General features: G+C 35.5%; 1 protein-coding gene across 1 annotated transcript in view; it reads right to left on the reverse strand.

Moving 5' to 3' along the window:
- Positions 1-506: 506 nt before the first annotated feature.
- Positions 507-24,155, reverse strand: part of LOC114330072 (lysyl oxidase homolog 3) — an 87,428-nt gene continuing 63,779 nt past the window's right edge. Inside the window, exons 6-7 of the mRNA XM_028279383.2 lie at positions 23,764-24,016; positions 507-1,010 (exon numbers count right to left, since the gene is read on the reverse strand). Of these exons, the coding sequence (XP_028135184.2) occupies positions 635-1,010; positions 23,764-24,016 (629 nt within the window). The 3' untranslated portion in view covers positions 507-634. The remainder of the gene's footprint in view (positions 1,011-23,763; positions 24,017-24,155) is intronic.

The raw sequence follows: 24,155 nt of genomic DNA on the forward strand, positions 1-24,155 counted from the left end.
GAGTAGTAGAGAAACAAATTGGATATAAATAATGTAAGTATAGTAATGAGAGATGCATATACTTTAAATTTCGTGCTATATCCTGAATATGTTTGCGATACTTAATGATAATCTATTACTCTGCATAATTTTCCTACAGACTAGTACTCTGGGCCAATTAGCTAAATACAAGTAAAAGTTATTTACCAGCAATTTTATGTGAATACCAGTGAATTTTTATTTAAGTGTTTTTTGTGTAAAGTTAAAATCTTTGGAGTTATAGAGCAAAAATTGAAAAAAAAAATACGATTTTCGGGCGCCATTTTGTTTATAAAAAAAGTAGCACACTATCTGCGAACTTTGCATACCTATATTATTAATATATACAATCATAAGATTCGATTCCAGCAATACAGTTACTGGTAAATAACTTTTCCCAAAAATGGCCTATTCCCCGATAATGTGCCCAGACTATATGTATAGTGTGTTTCCGGTCGTTGTATTAGATATTTTATAAAAATTCGTAGTTAAATATGTATCGTATAATAATAAATAATTTACAATAGCTACAATATTTAGTAATAGTATTGTGTATTAAACAGTTTACTATTTTTAAATATAACCTTCGTAGAAGGTTACTATTTACTACAGGATCCTAAGGTCTCTGAACTTTACAGTTAGTTACACTTCCATAATACTCAGAATAATAAAAATCGCAAACAGCAGCATTGTTTTCGAAAGTCATCTCTGCTACTTTAAACTCTGGATTAACAGCAACTTTCATTTTGTATAGTCCTGGTTTCAAGTCAGAAATGTCTACCCATTGACAGTCCACTGTGTACTTGTAAATATCAGAACAATTTACCGATATGCCCTGATCTCCATAGTTGGCACATGCATATTTCTGTTTTATCCCTGGTAAGCATTGATTATCTTCCAAACAAAATGATGCTTTGTGACCTTCTGCTACTCGTTGGCCTTTACTGTCGTAGATATCGAATGTGGCGAAAACTTCCATACTGTGATAATGCCTAAAACACAGAAAGCTTTAAAAAGAACTTAAATACATTCAAACAGTTAAATATTTCTATTGTAGGCAAAGTATGCGAGACAATGATCTAAAATAACATAAAAAATGTTTAATAGCACGAAAAAGATCAAAAGCCTAAAATAATTACTCTTAAACCAGTCATCAGTTTTGTCAATCATAAAACTCTTAAATCAGTTGTTATATTAAGTGTCTATAAAAATCTAGAAAGGTGAAGATAGCCTAAGATTAATAAAGAATTGGTTCAATGTTACCTGCAAAAAACTATTATGGTTAACTCTAAAAGCCGCTACTTTCTTACTCTAAAAAGCTAATTTCTTTTAGAAACCTAAGCCGTACAAAACAATACTATGCAAAAGTAGGTATAGTGTATTGTTAGCTAGAGTCCTAGAGTGACTTTATTTATTTTTAAATGAGAAAACTTGATTTAGATTATTTATTATACAAATCCTAGAAATTTAATTTACAATTATTTATTAATGGTAGGTGAGCACAAGCGGGGATTTTTGCAGTTACTCGAGCGCGTTAAATTATCACATGGTGAGAAACCTAGTACCCTGTAAATGTACCTCTACCATATACAGGCTATACACTCCGTGCGGAGTTGGAGCCATTCTTATTGAGCTCATTGACTCATTTATTGTGGTGAGTCACTCCACATTCTTTCTTCTCTCCAGTTTAGTCTAATCTAGGGTTCCTCTTAGCGTTCTCTGTTATTTTCCTCCATATATCCCGGTCCTGTATTTGCTGTCTCCATCTTGGCACTTTCAATCTTTTTATGTCCTCTAATACCTGGTCTTCCCACCTACTTTTTGGTCTTCCTTTCGCCCTTGTTATATTTGGGTTCCACATTGTAACTTTCCTTACATCTTTTTTTTCGACCATTCTTTTTAAGTGTCCACACCACCGTAGTCGCTGAGTTTTTATAGCTTTCACTATATCCTCGCCTCCCAGTATGTCTCTTATTTCTAAATTCAAGAGCCTTTCATAATCTACGTGCACAGTTTTCTTTGGTCCATAAATTCTTCTTACCATTGTTCTTTCAAATATTTTTAACATTTCTTCTTCTCTCTTTGTTAGGCTCATGGTTTCTGCCCCATATATCACCACTGCTCGAATTGCTGTTCTGTATACTCGGGTTTTCGTAACTCTGCTGATTTTTTTGGTTTTTAAAATACTTTTGTATTTATAATATGCTCTATGACCCGCTTGTATTCTGTTGCTAATTTCTATATTTCTTTCATTTTTGTTGTTAATTATGACTCCTAGGTATTGAAAATTACTGACTATTTCAAAATTATAATTCCCGATTTTTATATTTCTTTCTTCTGTATCTTTGTTTTTCCTCTCTATTTTCATGTATTTAGTTTTCTCTTCATTTATTGTTAAGCCTCTTTTCACAGCTTTCTTTTCAATTTGTCTGATTATATCTTCTAAGGTTCTTTTGTCTCTCGCCAGCACCGCTAGGTCATCAGCATATGCTACTATCTGGACTGAATTGTTGGTGATCGTCCCATTGAGTTTGCACGTCTTAATTATGGCGTCTAAAGTTATGTTAAAGAGCGTAGTTGACAGCCCATCTCCTTGTCTTACTCCTGCATTGTATTCGAATTCTTCTGTTGTTCCTTCCTGCGTTAATACGGATGCCTTTGATTCTTTCATCGTCATTTCCACGAGTCTTATTATCTTTCCAGGTACTTCTATGTTCCTCATATCGTTTACTACTTCTGGTCTCTTGATACTGTCAAATACTTGCTTAAAGTCAATAAAAAGGATATGTAGCTACATGTCATATTCATAGAATTTCTCGACTGTCTGAGTCACTATGTGTATGGCATCTACGGTAGATCTTCCTTTCCTAAAACCATTTTGATAATCCCCTATTTTTATATCTGCATGCTCCATCAATCGTTTATTTATCATTGTGGTCAAGATCTTATAAACCACATTTAGAAGAGTAATACCTCTGTAGTTTTCACAAACTTTTGGGTTTCCTTTTTTAAATATCGGAACAATTAACCCTTTTTCACATTCTTTAGGCATTGATTCTTTTATCCAAATCTGTTTAATCAGGTTATACAATCTTTGCCGTATGGCTGTCCCTCCATGTTTAATCAACTCATTAACTAAACAGTCTGTTCCCCCTGCTTTATTTTGTTTTAGTTGGCTTATCACTTCGTCAAATTCCTCTGCCGTTGGTATATTTTGTTCAAGCCGTTCTTCTTCTGTTATTTCCAAAACTTCATCTTCTTTTGCTTCATTTGCTTGTATGTTTTCTTGCGTTAAGAGATTTTTGAAATAATTTTGCCACTCTTTTTTTTCTATTGTTGCCAAATTTAATTTTTTATTTTGATTTTTAATATATTTATACAGCTTGCTGTTGTTTTTTGTGTCTTTTTCCAATGCATCCATGTTTTCTTCAATCCACCTCACCTTTTTGTGTTTTATTAGTTTTGTGGTATCTCCTCTGATTTTTGGTATATTCTGTAATCATCTGTGACTCCCGTTCTTAACCATTTGAGCCTTGCTGATTTTTTCTTCTTTAATGTTTCTTCGCACTCATTGTCGAACCAGTCATTCCTTTTCTCTACATATTTTCTTCCTAGCACTGTATTTGCTGTGTTTTCTATACTTCTTCGTATATTTTCCCAGTCTGTTTCAATGTTTTCATTTTCTATATTTTCCAATAGTTGTTTTTCCATTTCTTGTTGATATTGCCGTTTCTTTGTTTTTAACTCTTCTATTCTCCATATTTTCCTTTTGTTTTCTTTTTTCTCCATATCTATCATTCTTAGCTTAAGTTTTGCTATTACAAGGAAGTGATCAGAGCCCACATCCGCGCCTCGATATGACCTTACATCTTGGATCATTCTTAGTCTCTTTTTATTTATTAGGACATGGTCAATTTGGTTTCCTGTATTTCTTCCTGGAATAAGCCATGTTATTTTATGCTCTAGCTTGTGCCGAAATTTAGTACTTGCTACATACATATTCATATCTGTAGCTAGATTGCCCATTCTTATCCCATTTTCATTTGTTGCGTCATGTGCTGTTTCTTTCCCTGCCACCGATCTCGAATGTTCCTCTTTACCCATCTTTGTATTGAAGTCTCCTAGAATTATAAGTGTGTCATGATTTTTAATTTCCTCACAGAGGCTTTCTAGAGCTTCATCAAAATCATCCTTCTCTTGATCATCTGCTTGTTCTGTGGGTGCATAAATATTTATTATTGAGATATTAGCAGCTCTATTCTTTTTCCTTAAATAAGATATTCTTCCATTTACTTTTTTAAAATCTAATACACATTCTCTCCATCTTCTACTTATCATGAAGCCTGTTCCATTTCTACCTTGTGTATTTTCTCCTCCGTAGTACCATACCTCTACCATATATTGGCTCTTAATACAGGGGAGTTCGTTAAGAGCTCGTTAAGGTTAAAAAGCTCGAAATTGTCAGATTAAGATAGGTAAGACATGCAAAACAGTGTACCTATATTTCAAAAACCTGACGATTTGAGCGGGGCGTAAGGAAATGGGCGAGTCACAAAGTTTTACAAAAACAAAGCGAATATTTCGCGAAATGAACGTCAGATCGAAAAACTAAAACTACGTGCTCAATATTTTTCAAAAATCTATCGAACGATACCACCACGACCCCCTACGGAGAGGGGTGGGGGTAAATTTATATATATATATATATATATATATATATAAATTCGGGTTCAAAACGTCCTCCGACGTTGTCCGATGCCTTGTTGCCAATATCTTCTATCATTGCAGTTTTCATCTTCTAATCCTCGTACACTCATTGATCGTCTTACTCCTTGTATCCATGTCGTTCTTGGCCTTCCTCTTTTTCTGTTTTCTGTGGGTATCCATTTCATAATTTTCTTTGGCAGTCTTTCCTCCCCCATTCTCTGAACATGTCCGTACCACGTTAATTGTTTCTTCTCAATGCATTCTACAACCGTTTCTTGTAAATTCATTCTTCGCTTTACTTCCTCATTTCTAACCCGGTCCAATCTCGATGTTCTACTTGCTCTTCTTAGGGCGTCCATCTCAGTAGCTTCTAATTTTCGTTTTAGGTGTTCCTTTATTCTCCATGTTTCGGATCCGTATACCAATGTGCTCTTAATCATGGTGTTGTATATTCGCATTTTTCTTTGTTTCCCTATCTCGGTACTCCATAAAACTCCGTTCAATGATTTAATTATCGTTCTTGCTTTATTTATTCTGCTCTTAATTTCTGCATCGTCAGTACCTTCCTTGTTGAAATTAATGCCCAAATACTTATATTTATCACAGCTAGTTATTTTCTGATTATTGTCCAATATCATATCAGTTGAATCCTCACCTAGGCATAAATATTGTGTTTTTTTTACATTCATCTGCAATCCCCATTTTTCGTATTCTTCCTTCAATTTGCGAGTCATATATTCCAAATCTTCCTTATCGTTTGCACATATTATCTGATCGTCTGCAAACTGAAGGGTGTACAGGCAGGTGTTGTCGTCGATTTGGATGCCCATTCCACTGCATTTTCTTTTCCATATTGCAAGGGCTTTGGCGATATAAATCTTAAACAGACTCGGTGATATGCAACATCCTTGTCGTAGACCTTTGTTGACTGTAAACAAATCTGGTATTTTGTTTCCTAATTTTACTGCAGATTTCTTGTCACTGTATAAATTTTGGACACCTTTTATGAGAGTAAAGTTAATGTTGGAGTTTTGCAGTACTTCCCATAGTTTCGGTATCGGTATATTGTACATTGGGTATATTGTATATTGGGGTAAATTTAAAATTTTAAATACGTACCCAGCGATATTTCGCGAAATGAACATCAGATCGAAAAACATGTATTCAATATTTTTGAAACATCTATCGAATGGTACCAAACACGATCTCCCACGGAGATGGGGTGGGGTTACTTTAAAAGCTTAAATAGGAGCCCCCATTTTTTATTGCAGATTTGGATTATTTACGTAAAAGTAAGTAACTTTTACGGGTAGTGGGTAGGAACTCCTTGGAACTCCTTGGATAGTCCTATCAGGGAAACTGAATCAATCCCTGCCCCCCACAGATTCCAGGTGTTTCTTGGCCCGGGAAACTAGTACCTGCTTAGGGTCCCTTGTCCAGGGTTACGGATGAAGACCACAACGGCAGCCACGGCGGAGAGGGAAGCCTTCGGTACGGCGAGGATGGCGGAAGTGGCGACCCCGGATTTTAGGGTTAGTATAAAATCTATCACATGGAAATGGGAAGCAGCATTTTCATTACTGTGTTAAGGTGGAGAAAAAGTTTCGGAACAGTTTAATATGGACACTTTTAGGCGACAATTACTATATTAGATTGATACGGCTAAAACACTGCGATGGGGAAGGCAACGGGAAACCACCCCATTATAATCCCTAGTAAAGTTATCATGAAATCAATTAGTGAAACGAATAACATTACTGATCATGGGCTGCGGAACTCAAGATCCGGCAGGGGAAGGAATACAAAATTAAACCACAGGGCTTCCCAGGTCGCTAGCCAGCGAAATCCCTGTGAGCAAAACATCACCAGACATAAGATGAAAATGAAGAATCCGTATAAAATAGCTACATGGAATGTAACAACTTTATATGAAGCCGGTAAGCTGAGAAATCTACTCTCTGAAATGGACAGACTAAACATTACTATCATGGGGGTATGTGAAACAAGATGGCCAAATACAGGGAATTTCATAGCACACGGATACGCCGTTTATTTTTCTGGAAATCAAGACCATATGCATCGAAACGGAGTAGCAATAATTATGAAACAGCATATTAGTAAATATGTGACTAACTTCATCCCAATGTCAGACAGAGTAATTTTAATACAGCTGAATGCTAAACCTGTAAATATAAATATCATCCAAGTTTATGCTCCCACTACAGATGCAGATGAGCAGAAAATGGAAGAATTCTACCATCAAATAGAAGAAGTGCTAAAAACAACAAAGAAACACGAAACAACAATAATTATGGGAGACTTTAACGCTAAAGTTGGACAAAAGATGACACAAAACATCACCGGAAAGTTCGGCTTGGGAGAGAGAAATCAAAGAGGTGAGCGTCTAATAGAATTCTGCCAAGAAAATGACTTCGTCATTACAAATACCTGGTTTCAACTTCCAGAAAGGCGTCTCTACACGTGGAAATCCCCTCAAGATGGACATCAAGGTAAAATAGTACGGAATCAAATAGACTACATCCTAATAAACCATCGATTTCGGAACAATATTAAAGATGTAAGAACTTACCCCGGCGCCGACATAAACTCAAATCATAATTTACTCTGCTCCAAAATACAAATTAAATTAAAGAAACTAATAAAGCCAACTAAGCCTAGTAAGATATATCTCGACCCTCTTAAAAACACCCAAACGCGCGAACACATAGCACAGCAGATAAACAGTAAAATGCACAGAATATCAAATATACCAAGCGAAAACAGAACTATTAACGAATGTTGGTACGATATTCAAAACTCGATTTTAGAGGACGTAAGGGAATCTTTAAAAACACCTACAATGTTGGCAAAAAATGAATGGATGAACCAAGAAATTCTAGACTTGATGGAAGTTCGACGAAAATACAAAAATAGAAATATTATCAAATACCGTGAAATTAACAAACTCATAAAAAGAAAAATTAAACAGGCCAAAGAATCCTGGCTCGAGAATTCATGTAAAGAAATAGAAGACCTCCAAAAAAAGCATGACAGTTTCAACCTCCACAAGAAACTTAAATATACCTCCAGAATTAGAAAACAGAAAAATGCTCACGTACTTAAAACCGCAGACGGAAAAATTTGTGATCACGAACAACAGTGCAAAGAATGGGAGAGACACATCAGTGACCTTTTTGACGATGCTTTTCGAGAAAATGCTCCAAATACTACCTGTGACAACCAATTAGACAGAGGTCCCAGTATACTAAAGTCAGAAGTCATAAAAGCAATACAACAAGCCAAAAACAATAAAGCACCTGGACCAGATCAAATCCCTGTTGAGCTACTTAAACTTTTGGATGAGGAAAACATTACCTACTTGACTACTTTCTTTAACAAAATTTACAACGAATGAAAAATACCAGATGATTGGTTGGAGTCACTGTTTATAACATTACCAAAGAAAAGCAGGCCCACCAAATGCAGCGATTTTAGACTAATCAGTTTGATGAGTCACACACTTAAGATACTTTTACGTATTATACAAAACCGAGTATTCCTTCTGTGCGAAACTAGAATGGGTAATAAGCAATTTGGATTTAGAAATGGTCTAGGAACTAGAGAAGCACTATTTTGTATGCGCGTTCTATTACAAAAAAGTTGTGAATTCCGAAAGAACGTTTATGTTTGTTTCATCGACTTCGAGAAGGCATTCGACCGAGTACAACATGATACACTTTTCGATTGCCTGCAGGCAGCAGGACTTGACCACTACGATATAAGACTGCTGAAATACTTATATTACAATCAAGTAGCCTCTATCCAAATTGGAGACAGTCGTACTGAAAAACTGCCGATAAAACGTGGAGTACGACAAGGTTGTGTTTTATCACCCACCCTTTTTAATCTGTACTCTGAAGAAATCTTTAGGGAGGCTTTGGATGACAGACAAGGGGGAGTAAGGCTAGGCGGAGAAGTAATCAACAATATTAGATACGCTGACGATACAGCCATTCTTGCTGAAAATTTACAAGATCTTCAGACACTACTAAATCTAGTCAGTGAAGCAAGCTATCGGAGAGGCCTTAAAATCAACATTTCAAAAACAAAGTGGATGGCAGTTGGAAAGATTAATATAGATCAAGGTCAGCTTTCTCTTGATGGAGAGGAGTTAGAACGGGTAAATCATTTCAAGTACCTTGGCAGCTGGTTAAATGTAAATTGTGACTCTGATGAAGAGCTAATAACTAGGATCGAAATATCACGGAAGGCTTTTATGACCTGGAAACCAGTTTGATGTAATAGAAATCTGTCGATGAATATTCGAAAGAAGGTGCTGAAATGTTATGTGTGGTCTATCCTATTGTATGGTTGTGAGACATGGACGTTAAAAACCACAATGCTAAACAAAATAGAAGCATTCGAATTGTGGTGCTATCGACTAATCCTAAAGATATCGTGGGTTTCGCACACTTCCAATGAAGATGTTCTTCAAATGATGAATTCGGAACGTCTGCTCATAAGCATCATAAAGAGGAGAAAAACAGAATACTTCGGCCATATAATTAGAGGACCTAAATACCATCTGCTTCGCCTTATAATACAAGGAAAAGTGGAGGGAAAGAGATGGACTGGTCGAAAGAAACTTTCATGGCTGCGTAATATTAGACAATGGTGTGGCTGCACAGTAGAAGAATTATTTCGCGCAGCAGCCGATAGAGAGAGATTTCAGGAAATTGTAAACATGATGACGGCCAACGTCTGAATACAGACACGGCACCTAAAGAAGAAGAAGAAGTAACTTTTATTCGAGACATTTGTTCGAATTATGGATAGATGGCGCTATAATCTGAAAAAACGATTGTCGGAAATGGAAAATTAAATTAAAAAATGGAAAGTCCCCCACTTTATGGAAAACTTCAATTAACTTTTATTGGTTTTAGGATGTAATCTTCACAACCCAATAGGTCCCCATAGCTCTTGAGTAACTGCAAATTTAGAATAGTTTCCTTCCCTACTAAATATTTTAATTTATTAAAGATACTATTTACAAAAAAAGAACTTAACTACATTTCAAATTTCGCGTCGCGTACAAATAAACCCGAACTATCCGTTTTTACAATTCAAATTCAACTGAACTCTCATTCAAAAATCGTCTTCTATTTATAGTAACATAAATACCTCTCGAATATTCATGAAATAAACAACCTTTTTCAAAATTATTTACATATTACATCAAAACAGGTAAATCGAACATTTCGAAAAACATATAATACGGAAGATCATAAATCAAACGGTACTGAAATTCTGGCTTAGGTAGACAAAAAATTGTTTAGGTATGTGTGAATATAAAAATATGCCGGAATCTTCAGCGGTCGATCGGGTTTTAGGAGCGTCACAGTATGTTCTATCCGTTTTACGTCCCTTTGCGTGAATTTTAATATTTTGCTGATTAGTTAGAAAAAGGGTTCTCAGCTTAGGGTAACTAAGTAAAATTGTGAGGGGAGCACGAACGGTGAAACCAAGAACGGTCCCAGCGTCCAGCGACTGTGCACCGGGTGGCCGCCGGACACCGCCGCTGGACGCTAAAAGGTGCCGCAACTAAGGCGAGTAGTTATATATCGAGTCCCCATATAACCTTTGTGCAAAACGAAAGATGGAAATAGCGAACACTCTATTTCCAAGGAAGCCCGACAACACATTCCTACGGATAGACAATAATATTAGACCTGCAGAGTTCACTACTGAAGAGGTCATACAAGCAGCAGAAAGTATAAAGCCAGGAAAAGCACCAGGTCCAGATAAAGTAACGCCAGAAGCAATAAAACTGGTAGTAAAAGAGAAACCTGAAGTGATGCGCAGAGTATTCAATGAATTGTTGAACACACAAGAATTCCCAGATAAACTGAAGTTGGCGAGACTCGTATTACTACCAAAACCAGGAAAGAACCCGGACGAAGCCAACTCATATAGACCTCTATGCTTACTAGATTGCATAGGAAAATTATGTGAAGGTCTTATAAAGAAACGTCTTGAAGACGAACTTGAAATTCTGGGAAAAATTTCAGATAGACAGTACGGTTTTAGAAAATCCAGATCGGCTATAGATGCGGTGAAGAATAACTTCTTTGCAGTTATTCTGCAAAAAGATCAGAAAAAAGATGGGCCATTCTTGTGATGTTCGACGTGAAGAACGCCTTCAACTCTGCAAATTGGCATCACATACTAACGAAGCTCGAAGTGGCAGGAGTGTCAGACTACATCATAAATATTATAAATAAATACCTGACAAACAGATATTTAAATGTGGCATATAATACAGACATGAAACTCTCATCAGGAGTACCGCAAGGGTCCGTCTTGGGACCTACTCTATGGAATGTACTGTACAACGGGGTATTGGAAATAGACTATGGGCAAGACACCTACGCCATAGCATATGCAGATGACTTTGCAATCCTAATAGAGTCTAACATAAACGGGGATATTGAAGAAAAGGTGAAAAGTTGTTACAGAAAAGTCAACAGGTGGATGACAGAGAATGACCTAGAGTTGGCAAGTAGCAAAACAGACATAGTAATACTAAAGGGACCAAGACAGAAACCAACTTTGAGCTTTCATTTAAATGGTAGCATTATAGAACCGAGTAACTGTGCTAAATATCTGGGCATACACCTTGATTCAGGTTTGAGATACACGAAACACCTTATAAATACAGTTCAGAAGGCTGAACAGAGAATTGCTGCTATGACAAAGATATGCCAAATATAGGCGGACCGAGCAACTATAAATGGAAGACCTAAAAAGAGATGGGAAGACGAAGTCGATGAGGATGCCAGGAACTACCTGGGAACGCGTTCATGGAAAAGAACAGCGGTAAATCGAAATGATTGGAGAAGCTTATTGAAGGAGGCCAAGGCTCGATTTGGGCTGTAGTGCCATTGGATGGATGGATGGAGCAACTATAAAAGAAAATTGTATCCTTAGGTAATACAATCCACCCTCCTATATGGGGCACCTGTATGGCTTGAAGCGTTGAGATTAAAAAAATATGAGGAAATATTAACGAGAAGTCAAAGAAAACCCCTCCCGAAGGTAGTAAGTGCATACCGGATTACATCGACGATAGCCCTACAGGTGATCGCGGGTACGCTTCCCATTCACCTCCTAGCAAAAGAGCGTAAGATTATATACGAAAATGATAACGGTCACCTAATCCTAATAGGAGTCAAAGCCGAAGTAAGAGAGCAAATTAATGCTAAACGAATGGCAACAAGAATGGGAGCAACAGATAGAAAAAGCACAATGGACGAAAACACTAATTCCAGATGTGAAAGAGTGGTACCAATGTAGGTTTAAAAGAACAAATGGAAAGTTTAATGGAAAGCTAGATGAAAAATCAACTACTGCCTCTTCTTTGTTCCCTGATTTGGGCCCAACACACTTACTTTATTTTTTCAGCAGTTTTTCTGCCCAATATCTGGCTACGTCTACACCCTTTGTATTTGCGAGCCATAAATCATCGACGGTGCGCTGTGTCTGCATACTCTCAGGTGCTCCACGTTCTATATTTACCCACATTCACAAAGTGCGTCGTTATCTAACTTGATGCCCCATTTAATGAGGTTCTGTTTTACCTTTGGGTCAACAGAGACAACACCAGTGCGTATGCGGTTGAGTGTCCGCCAGGTTCTCCTCATTCCATTAGGTCGTTCTGGGTGTAGGGGGAACAGTGCGGGTGGTTCGACGCTGACATTTCTTATAAACCTTTTCCTTGATTTAAGTCGGCTGGTTTCTGGCGGTTTGTCAAACCCGTAAAATTGGTGCCTTTCATCGAAAGTTTGCCTAACACGCCTATCACGTAAACAAAGTTTGCTTAACACATCGATATGAAGGGACCATTTAAGGTTGCCATTTAAAAAAATACCAAGAAACTTTACAGAATCAACGATACTGATCATGATCAACGATCAAAGAGGTAAGGGTTAAAGAGCTCCTTTATAAGATAATGCTACTGTTTTATCTACGTTAAAAGAGAGTAAATTAGAATCGGACCAGGATTTTATTGTGAGTAGATCAGAAGTTATAGTAGCATGAATAGCTGCGATATTTGAGTTGCTCATAGTGATACTGGTATCATCAGCAAAAAGAAAAACTTTTCCATCGATTTCTAAACTAGTAATGTCATTAATAAATATAAGGAAGGCTGGATATGATAAGGAAAAGTAGAGGACCCAATACTGAACCTTGTGGTACCACATACAATATTTTTGAGACTAGAGTCTCTATCATTTTGCTCTCACCATTTGTTTCCTATTATCCAAGTAAGATTGAAGCCAATTCAGAGAAATACCTCGAATTCCGTAGACATCTAGTTTTTTTTTATCAAAATGTCGTGATTTACACAATCAAAAGCTTTGGCATAATCACAAAAAACAGTGGGAGTGTGCAGACTATTGTTTAATGCTTGATAAACCTCATGTAGTATAGAAAACATAGCATCAGTGTTATATTTATTATTTAAAAATTCGAACTGATTTTGTGATAAAATGTTGTTTTCAACGAGAAAGGACATAAGTCGGGCTTTTATGAGTCTCTCAATAATTTTGGAGAGTACTGGTAGTAGTAGTCTTTAGGCACTCTTAGGCATTTTTTGGGAGATTTGAGAAAAATTTTATGGAGGTCCTGGTTGTTTGGATCAGTTCAGATTTATCAACCATTCTAAAGAATGAATTCGAGACCTTTCTTGAATTAGGGAGAAAAGAAATGGGATCTTGTTGTGACAAAATAGTTGATGTTATATTTTTACTCACAGTAACAAAGTATTTACTTAGATTTTCTGGGTCTGGAAGGGAAAATGTTTGAGCTGTGTGAGTTTTATTTCGAAGATCGTTTATTATGGACTAAGTTTCTTTACATTTTTAGTTACCAACATTTTTAGAGCTTCTCGGACGATTTTGATAGCTGATTTTTTTAAATAGATTGCCTTGTACTTGGTGATATATTCAGTAACAGATACGTTGGTAGTAAATTTTTTGATGTACAGTCGTGAACGCATATTCTTGGCTGATATGCGAACAGCTTTGTTATCCCAGGGTGTGCGATGTTTTGGCTTAATTGTGATTAAACGAAATACTTTATTAAAAGAAATGAGGGCATTACAAGTAATACCCTCAACCCTCAATATTTATGGTCATCATTGTCAATTTAAGCTTTGAGAAGAGCCATTGATTCTCGTCTGTTTGTTTGGATCCAGAGGTGGAAGAATTAGCCGCCCGAGGGGCATTTCCAGGGAGCGCCAGTGACATTTCGTTCTTATAATACCACTTGCGTGGAGGCTCCTTCCGTGCTCCCTATGCTTTCGGGCCCAACACAGGGAGGTGGTATTGAAAGTTATAGTGAAGTGCCTTCTCACCAGAATAAAAGTAATAAGAAAATTAACAAGCCAGGTGGAAAAACGAAAAGAAATGAAAATATTACACTGACTATTTGAAAATGGGTTTTGTGTCACCGGGAAAGTCAGAACCTAAACCGCTTTGTGTAATTTGTCATGAAGTCCTTGCCAACACCAGTTTAAAACCATTGTTGAAGTTATACTTCTTTACGGGCGATATGAGGGTGAATTTTTATATGTTAAAACCTACGATCCCGGCGCATGCGCATTATAACTTTGTTCTGTTTGGATGTTCAAATGACATGTCAAAAATTATTCAATATGTCGGCTGTGGCAAAGCTGTGGTTTGATTATTTATGGTTGTTGCGTTTTGAAATTTGTGTGAAAAGAAACAACAAACAAAAGTTAGTTAATAGTTATACTGCCCTTTTAAATAGTTTTCATATATATTTTTGGACTTTTGGCCTATTTTGGACAAGGACTCATTCTAATTTGGTAAGTAGTTTTTATTATAATCATATTGTAAGTATACATTTGGATTAGGTTGGAATAATTTTTTTTTTCTCAAGAATGTGGATTTTAGAGAGAAATCCGAAATTAGGTCCGATTTTTATTTTTAAATTATGATTTTTTGGCGTAGATTTATTTATCTAGTAGGTATGTAATGCTTTGATTTACATGCTTAATTTGATTACCAACAAAAGTTCTACCAATCTTCATCTAATATATTGTTTTCTTACTGTTTTGTTATATTTTAATATTTTCTTCCACAAAAATCAAACTACATAATTTGATTTAAATTCAGAATAACTGTCAAACAGTAAAACGTTCAGTTGACCTATTTTTCCACATGACAAATAATGAGTAATTGGATGAGTGAGTCTAGGCTTCGATTACGAATCAAAGCGTCCCCAAATTCGCGGGTTCGAATCCCGATATAAGTTTTTATTTTTTTATTTTTTTATGCATTTTATGATTGTAAGTATATTTATTATATAATTTTTTTTTTCAGAAAATGCGTATTTAAAATTTTTGCCAACAATTATTATCGTTCAGAAATCATTTTTTCTTTGTGGCATTTTTCAATGTGTTTGTGTGCGTTTTATTCTTTTATTTTTTAAAATTTTTGGTATTGTCTTAATAAAAATTTTTGGAAAGTAGTAAGTATTAAAATTAGTTTAATATTTAAATAAAATATAAATAAACTGTTTAAAGTACATTATATCAATTTCGGTAAAATCACATAATATGTAATAGAAGTATAACTTCTTACGTGCGTACAAAGTACACACACATTCTTTTTTTATCTTCGACAGCTTGAGACAAGATATCCGGATTACAACGATAAACCATAAACCTACTGAATATTTTAAAAGAACATTCATCATCATCATCATCATCAGTGGCGTTACAGCTCTTTATGAGCCAAAGCCTTCTTCAGAGCCATCCTCCATTCGCCCCTGTCTCTGGCAACTCTTCTCCATGCTCTAATTCCAATAGATTTCAAATCATTTTATAGGTTGTCTAACCTAAGTTGTTCTAAACCTAAGTCTCGGTCTTCCTCTTGCTCGTTGTCCTATCGGCCTTCTTCGGTCAAAAACTTTTCTGACTATGGCATCTTCCTCTCGTCTGATTACATGACCTATCCATCTAAGGCGTGCTACCTTAATGAATTTTACAACGTCAGGTTCTCCAAAACTTCTATACAACTCAAAGTTGTAACGCCTGCGCCACAAACCTTGTTCTTTTATGCCTCCATATATTCTTCTTAGGATTTTTCGCTCAAAACGTTTGAGCAGTTCTTGGTCATTCTGTGTAAGTGACCAAGTTTCTGAACCATATTGTAGCAGTGGTCTTATAAGTGTTTTGTATACACTCAATTTAATTTTTCTAGGTATTTTTGAGGCCATATGTCTTCTTAAAAGAACAATGGAAGATAATAAATGTATAGTGTTTTTCTCTCCTGTTGATAGTAAAGGTAGTAAAATGGCTCTCGAAGTATCATTCCGAGTTAGTTCAAGAATCGCAAGGTCTGGAAGAGCTCTTACACTTGCAGAAAATTTGATGGGACCTTGTGCTAAATACTTAAGAATGTGTATTCTTGAAGACAAATCGGCAAAAAAAATCGACCTTGTGCAGTACAGTACAGTGTCACCAAAAATTAACGATTTGGCAAACGATGTTGAAAGTGCACTTTTAAACAAGAATAATAGTTATTTATGTACCAAGTCAGTAAAGTCGAACGAGTTTGATATTACGAGCAGAGGGAGCGAAGCTAGTGAGGCAAGTAACAGACGAGTTCGATAAAGTGTCTTTACTAACGTGGTGCATACAAAATTTTATCGCCAATCATCAAAAACATTAACACTTACTTACAATATAAGGAATTTTTCAATTTTAGACGAAATAAAAATTTCGTATGACAGTAATGACATATGACTTTTGCACGATGGCCGGTTTCGATGTTTAATCGATAGTTATCAACATTGAATACCTAATTACTAAATCTGTAAAGTTTTGATTTATTTTATATGAATATAATTACAAAATACTAGACAATTTCACTTTTTGACATAAAAATTAATAATAAAGTAAATTTTGTACAATATTTTTAATAAATTTAAGGTAAATAAATTTTAAGTTCATTCAAATAAATAATCGATTACTGCTATCGACGACTTACATTACATTCAATCTCAACTTACATTCAATCTCAAGGTAAAGTAAAATTCTTCTTTCAGTATAATGTAATGTTTATGTAACTTTACTGCCGCAAATGAGGACAACTGAGTAGGGGAAGATGTTTAACAGTGAACCAGTGGGGTACAGTGAACCACCGAAATATTACAAAATCTGGCAACGCCAGACACTTGCTTTCTACGAATAATAGCCACAGTTGACTTACAAATCCATCCGGTCAGTTAGCCGGCACGGGCTGCAAAGTTTATAAGGAGGTGCGAGCCAATTGTTGTTTTTAGAGGAAAAAACTTATATATGTAAAGTAAGTATTACGATTTTTAATGTCCTTGCGTTGATTATAGTTAAGAGCAAACCTTTTACATACTTTTCTATAGGTATTTGGCCATACTTATGTAAAATAGTTGCAAGTGTGAAGCTTTTTTCTTATTTTTTCTAACCTAAAATATAATAATGTACAGAGTGGTACACAGTGAATCAATCGACCCTGTTTCACAGTGAACCGGTTCACTGTGGACCAGATACTTTTTTGTGAGTGTTTCTTTAAAAAAAAATGTGAACTAAGTTAACTTTACTTAAAAAGTACATTTATGTTTATTGTTTTTATTTATTAGACTCGAACTAAACACGTTCTAGAATAACAATTTTACGTTTTTATTTTCTATAATGCCGCGAAACAAAACTAAGGAAAGGAAAATTAAAGCAACTACACAGGAAAATATGAGAAAGGCTTTACAAGCAGTAGAAAAAGGCATGAGTATACGAAAGGCAGCTAAAGAAGCCGAAATTCCTTATCCTACACTTCGCCGCTATGTAAAAAAGAGAAAATCAAGGCAACATTTCTTTGGTTCCCAACTACGAAGTAAATCGGGTTTTTTCTTTAGAACAAGAAAATGTATTAATTGGATACTTCAAAATTTGTGCACTAAAATTTTACGGACTCGCCACAAAAGACTGCAGGCAAGTTGCTTATGAAATGGCGAGGCTAAACAACATTAAAATGCCAGATTCCTGGAAAAGAAATTCCATAGCTGGTGTAGAATGGCTTAGATGTTTTAGAAATCGACATCCAGATATCTCGTTGAGACAGCCAGAACCCTGCAGTCTTGCAAGAGCAACGTCCTTTAACCGAGAAAATGTGAAAACCTTTTTTGATAATTTATCAAAAATGTTCTTAACAGAAATGACAAATTTGCTGATGGCACACGCATTTATAATTTGGACGAAACGGGAACATCAACTGTTCAGAAACCCCAAAAGGTAATTGCCTTAACTGGTTTGTCGAATGTCGGAAAGGTTACTATCGGTGAAAAGGGAACTTTGGTTACAACATGTTGCATAGTAAGCGCAACAGGGCATGCAATTCCTCCTGCCATTGTTTTTCCCAGAAAGAATTATAGAGACCTGATGTTGCACGGAGCTCCCCCTGGGACGTTAGGATTGGCGGCTCCATCTGGTTGGATGAATAGTAATCTGTTTCTTGACGTAATAAAACAATTTATCCATCATACCAATTCAACTCCTGAAAATCCGTCATTACTCATCATGGATAACCACGAATCGCATCTCTCCATAGAGGCCTTGGATTTGGCAAAAAATTCTGGAGTAACAATTCTCACACTGCCTCCGCACACTTCAGCTAAATTGCAGCCGTTATATGTATGTTGGACTGCTAAGTCCGTTTAAGACGTATTATTATGCCGCTTTAGAATCCTGGATGCTTCGTAACCAAGGGAAGCCTGTCACCATTTATCAAGTGGCTAAGTTTGTCGGCCATGCTTATCCCAGAGCTATGACACCACTGAACATAGCCACTGCCTTCTCCAAGTGTGGAATTTTTCCATTTAACAGAAACATATTAAGCGACGAAGATTTTTTGCCAAGCAGTGTTACGGACCGTCCTGAACCCAACAATACAACAGATGAGCCAACCTCTGAAACAACTGAAACGCCACAACGTAACGAAAAAAACCAAGCAGGCCCAAGCAAAATCGCGGATGATGTTGCAGACACAGAGAAATCCATTGACCAACCTTCCCAGTCTACCACCAAAGTATTAACCTTTAACTACACGCGCCGGCGTATTTTGTACGCCAGATATAAGAATTCTACTGCAAATATATTTAAAAATTTAATTTTTGACCTTGTTTATCTCTCTAACCTATCACTGGAATGTGCTTTACAATTTGGTTTTAGTTTCGTTATAATCAGCGTTCTGGGAAAATCGTAATTTACAGTTTATTATTTGTTGTTTCCGGTGGTGGACAATATACACCACGATTATATTAATATAAGTAGTAATATAAGTAAATATTTCAATTGTTTTTTAGTCATTATGGCACAAAATATATTTTTCTTTATAAACAATACTTTTTCTCCTGTAAAAAATCACATTTCAAAAAATTTTTTATTAGTAATTTTATTTATTATGGAATCCAGTTATTCCATGATTCCAGTTATAAATCCGAATTGGCTTACTGAGAAGGAACTCCAAGTATTCACCGATGCCGAATAAGGTTTATACAAACTACTAAGTGTATTTTTTCAAAAAAAAACAAATCCGCTATTTTCAAGTGTATTTCCTTGTGGCTTATAAAGTACGCCACGCGTGTAGTTATGTTATAACTTAATGCGCGGGTAGTTAAAGGTTAATAACACCAGAAATATTTCGACCACCTTTAAAAGCAGGTCCTCGTGATGAAGAGAGAAAACGTAGAAATGTTAGAAAAAGCGTTACAGCAACAGATACACCGGAAAAGGATGCAATAGCTTTAGAACGGGCTAACGCAAAAGCTAAAAAAGAAACTGCAAAAAGAGAGGTATTAGAGAGGTAAATCAGCGTAAAAGAAAATCTGATTCAGATACAAACGAATCTAAAGAATTTATTTCTGATAGCTCTTCTGATGATGACTGGTAACAACAACCAAGTGATGATGATGACTTAGAAAATCACTTAGCTCCTCTTTCACGAAATCCTAAAGAAGATGATTTTGTCTTGGTACACTTTACTACAAAAAAACTGTCTGTTTATTACGTAATAAAAATGTTACAAGATATTGATGAGAATGATGACTGCCTCGTATCATTTTTAAGATTAAAAGAAAGAGAAACACAAAAGTTTACATTTCCCATTGAACCCGATCTAGCAAATGTAAAAATTTCAGATATTAAGTATATTTTTAAACATCCAAAATAGTATAGTATAGTTGATCCAAAAGATGGCATAACCCAGACATCCAAAGTGAAAGTTATCCTTCAACACCAAATTGTTCTATATGGTCCACACAATGTCCATAAAAAAGTCACACCATTTTGAGCGTCGGGTTTGGGGGGGAGAAATCGGTAAATTCGTAGTTTTTTTAGTTTTTCGCCAATATTTCTAAAACTATGCGGTTTAGCATGAACAACCCTCTATACAAAATTGTTCTACATTAAATTTGAAATAAAAAAGGCCCTATGCATAATCTTTCTAAAATGAATGGTTCCAAAGTTACGGAGGTAGTATAGCATAACTGGTCCAAAAAAAGGCCTAACCCAAACATCCAAAGTAAAAGTTTTCCTCCAACACCAAAATGTTCTATATGGTCCACATATTGTTCAGTAAAAAGTTACACCATTTTGAGCGTCCGGTTTGGGAGGGAGATGGGAGAGAAGCCGGTAAATTAGTAGTTTTTTTTACGTTTTTCGTCAATATTTCTAAAAATATGCTTTAGCGTAAAGAATGTTATATACAAAAATGTTCTACATGAAATTGAAAACAAAAAATGTTCTATACATAATTGTTATAAAATCAACGGTTCCAGAGTTACGGAGGGTGAAAAGTCAAGGTTTTCGATACTCTTTATATTTTTTGGGCAATATTTATGATATAACTATACCAAAAACCCAGACATCCAAAGTGAAAGTTATCCTCCAACACAAAATTATTCTATATGGTCCACATAATGTTCAGAAAAAAGTCATACCATTTTGAGCGTCGGGTTTGGGGGGGAGAGGCGGGATAAATCGGTATATATAAAAAGTATCGAAAACCTCCACTTCTCACCCTCCGTAACTCTGGAACCGTTGATTTTATAACAATTATGTATAGAACCTTTTTTGTTTTAAATTTTATGTAGAACATTTTTCTATAGAACGTTCCTTACGCTAAAGCATAGTTTTAGAAATATTGACGAAAAACCTAAAAAAACTACTAATATACCGACTTCTCCCCCATCTCCCCCCCAAACCGGACGCTCAAAATGGTGGAACTTTTTACTGAACAATATGTGGACCATAGAGAACAATTTGGTGTTGAAGGAAAACTTTTACTTTGGATGTCTGGGTTAGGCCTGTTTTTGGACCAATTATACTATACTACCTCCGTAACTTTGGAACCATTCATTTTAGAAGGGTTATGCATAGAGCCTTTTTTATTTCAAATTTAATGTAGAACAATTTTGTGTAGAAGGTTGTTCATGCTAAACCGCTTAGTTTTAGAAATATTGACGAAAAACGTAAAAAACTACGAATTTGCAGATTTCTCCCCCCCAAACCCGACGCTCAAAATGGTGTCTTTTTTCTGAACATTATGTGGACCATATAGAACAATTTGGTGTTGGAGGATAACTTTCACTTTAAATGTCTGGGTTTGGGTCTAACTATACCATACTAAAAGTGCTTGGATCTAAAAGTAGACATGAAACGTTTTTGTTCAAGGATGATTTGTCCTTGCTGAACATTCGATAAGTTTTTAACTCTCTATGGTATATGTCTAATATAAGCTACTAAGTTTTTCAAATTTTGATGTTCTAGGTCTGGATCCCGCGTATGAAAAAAAAAGTTGATTAATAGCAAGCTGAAAATTTATTAATAGCTTAAGGGTGTCTAGTCGGATAAACTTTGATATATGGGAACACTGGAACAGGGGCAGTTTTAATTGTGGAACAGGTTAAAAATTTGGAACGGTCACACCACGAAAACGGCACATTTATTTTGTCCGACAGAACAGAATTAAACTCTCCGAACAGAGATTTAACTCTCATGCAAAAATCAGACTGCTATTTATCACCTGTCATAATTCCTGTCATTTGACATATTCTACATGTTCCACTCATTAGAACGCCCATTTGGTGATAAATAGCAGTCTGATTTTTGCATGAGAGTTTAATCTCTGTTCGAAGAGTTTAAGTCTGTTCTGTCGGACAAAATAAAGGTGCCGTTTTCGTGGTGTGACCGTTCCAAATTTTTAACCTGTTCCACAATTAAAACTGCCCCTGTTCCAGTGTTCCCATACATCAAAGTTTATCCGACTAGACACCCTTAAGCTATTAACAAATTTTCAGCTTGCTTGTATTTTGACAACGGCACCCGATTTGGGCGTCGAAACGTTAATAAAATTATTTTTTTCATTTTAATTGTGGCTTATTTCCCATATAAATAATTAATCATAAAAATGCCACAAGGAAATAGCTTCAGAACAACATTTCAGCTTGTTATTAATCAACTTTTTTTTCATACCCGGGATCCAGACCTATTCGATCTTTTTATTTTTTTAAGGCCTGTATTATTTTAAATTATCTAAGCAGAACTACGTTTGTTTGTTTAATAAGCACCATTTTTGTAATAAAACATGAACTAAATAAAAATCATATACTTTTTCCCATTTGTTTTTGATTATTGCATTGTTGGTTCACTGTAAAATTGTTCATGGTTCATTGTGGACCACCCCTGGTCCACAATTAATCAAATGACATTTAACAAACAAAGAGTAATATCTCTTACATAAATTGTTAAAATTAAAAATACACTTTAAAACAATAATTTAGAAACTCTATTCTGTAGTTTAAACGCAAAAAATATATTTTAAATTTTAATTTTACCTATTTTTTGAGCTTTAAAAAAAGTGGTTCACTGTTGAACAGCTTCCCCTACAATAATGAATGATTTTTGTGAGGGTTGGCGATAATGGTAAATTATTTTTCTATTCAGCTTGACAAGACACATATCATGTACCGATCGAGTTACTAATATAATGTTTTTATCAAGATCAAAAGCTATGCACAGAAAATTTTATAAAATATATGCTAAGTTAAACGTAAAAAATCATCTTTTGGTCATGTGATGATAAAGAGAATAAAGAGAAGAATAAGATTGGCCTGGGTATTATTCGGAAAAATCCCTTATATTCTAACGAACAGAAAATCCCCACAATACCTAAAAACAAGAGTCTTCAATCAATGTATACCTACACCCTGCCCTCATATATGGCTCTCAGACATGGAAGTTACAAAGGAAAATATAGAAAAAAATAGCAAAGACAGAAAGATCCATGGAAAGACAAATGCTAAACGTTAAACTATTAGAGAGGAAAAGAAAAGAATGGATCCATAACAAAACAAAAGTGAAATATGTCTCAATCCAAGTAGCAACGCTTAAATGGAAGTTCGCCGGACACACCCTAAGGCAGAAGGATGGAAGACGATTATACATTGGAGACCGTGGAACCACAAACGAAAAAGGGGAAGGCCACAAATGTGATGGTCACATGACCTGAAGAAATACGCCAGATCAAAATGGATGCAAATTGCCCAAGATAGAGAGGCATGGAAGAAGGAAGACCTATATCCAAGGTTGGGTGTTTAGGGCTGATTAGGTAGATAGATATAGTCCGTCCGCTATAACTTTTCCCATGCGGTACGATTCATTTTCAATCAAATTAAGTCAAAACATAAATTGAAACGAACGTCGATGTGTATATACATTTTGTATACTTTATACTATATACTACACACATCGGCGTACGTTTCACTTTCTTTTTTGACTTAATTTGATTGAAAATGAATCGTACCGCATGGGAAAAGTTATAGCGGACGGACTATAGATGATAAAGGATACGTACATTATGCTATACGCGTTGGAAATAAGTGGGTGATATCTGACTACTTGTTTAAAATTGATATACTTACATATGACACATATGCCATTCCCATAAGTGTTTTGGAATTGCAGGCCTAAAATCTGCATTACCAGCATTAAAAATTTTTGCGGTAAATTTTAATAATCTTCTTGAATCCAGATGCCATGCAGGATTTTCTTTTTGAATTTCATAAGCTGTGGACGCTACACAGTTTTCCTCCATAGCACACTGTAAGTAAAACATTTGTCGGTCTTCGAGGTGAGCTGTTCTCATAAGCTCGTAGTGGTCAATTGAAAGATCAGCTATTGAAGAACAATAAAACAATTAAAATTACTCAATATCACATAAGTTTACAAAATTATACATGTACAGCTGAGGAACATATAAAAACTTAAATATAAAATTGAAGTGCAAAATAAGGAATTACTTTTTTAGGCAACT

Source organism: Diabrotica virgifera, chromosome 2 (assembly GCF_917563875.1).
Source record: "Diabrotica virgifera virgifera chromosome 2, PGI_DIABVI_V3a".
Taxonomy (NCBI): Eukaryota; Metazoa; Arthropoda; class Insecta; order Coleoptera; family Chrysomelidae; genus Diabrotica; species Diabrotica virgifera.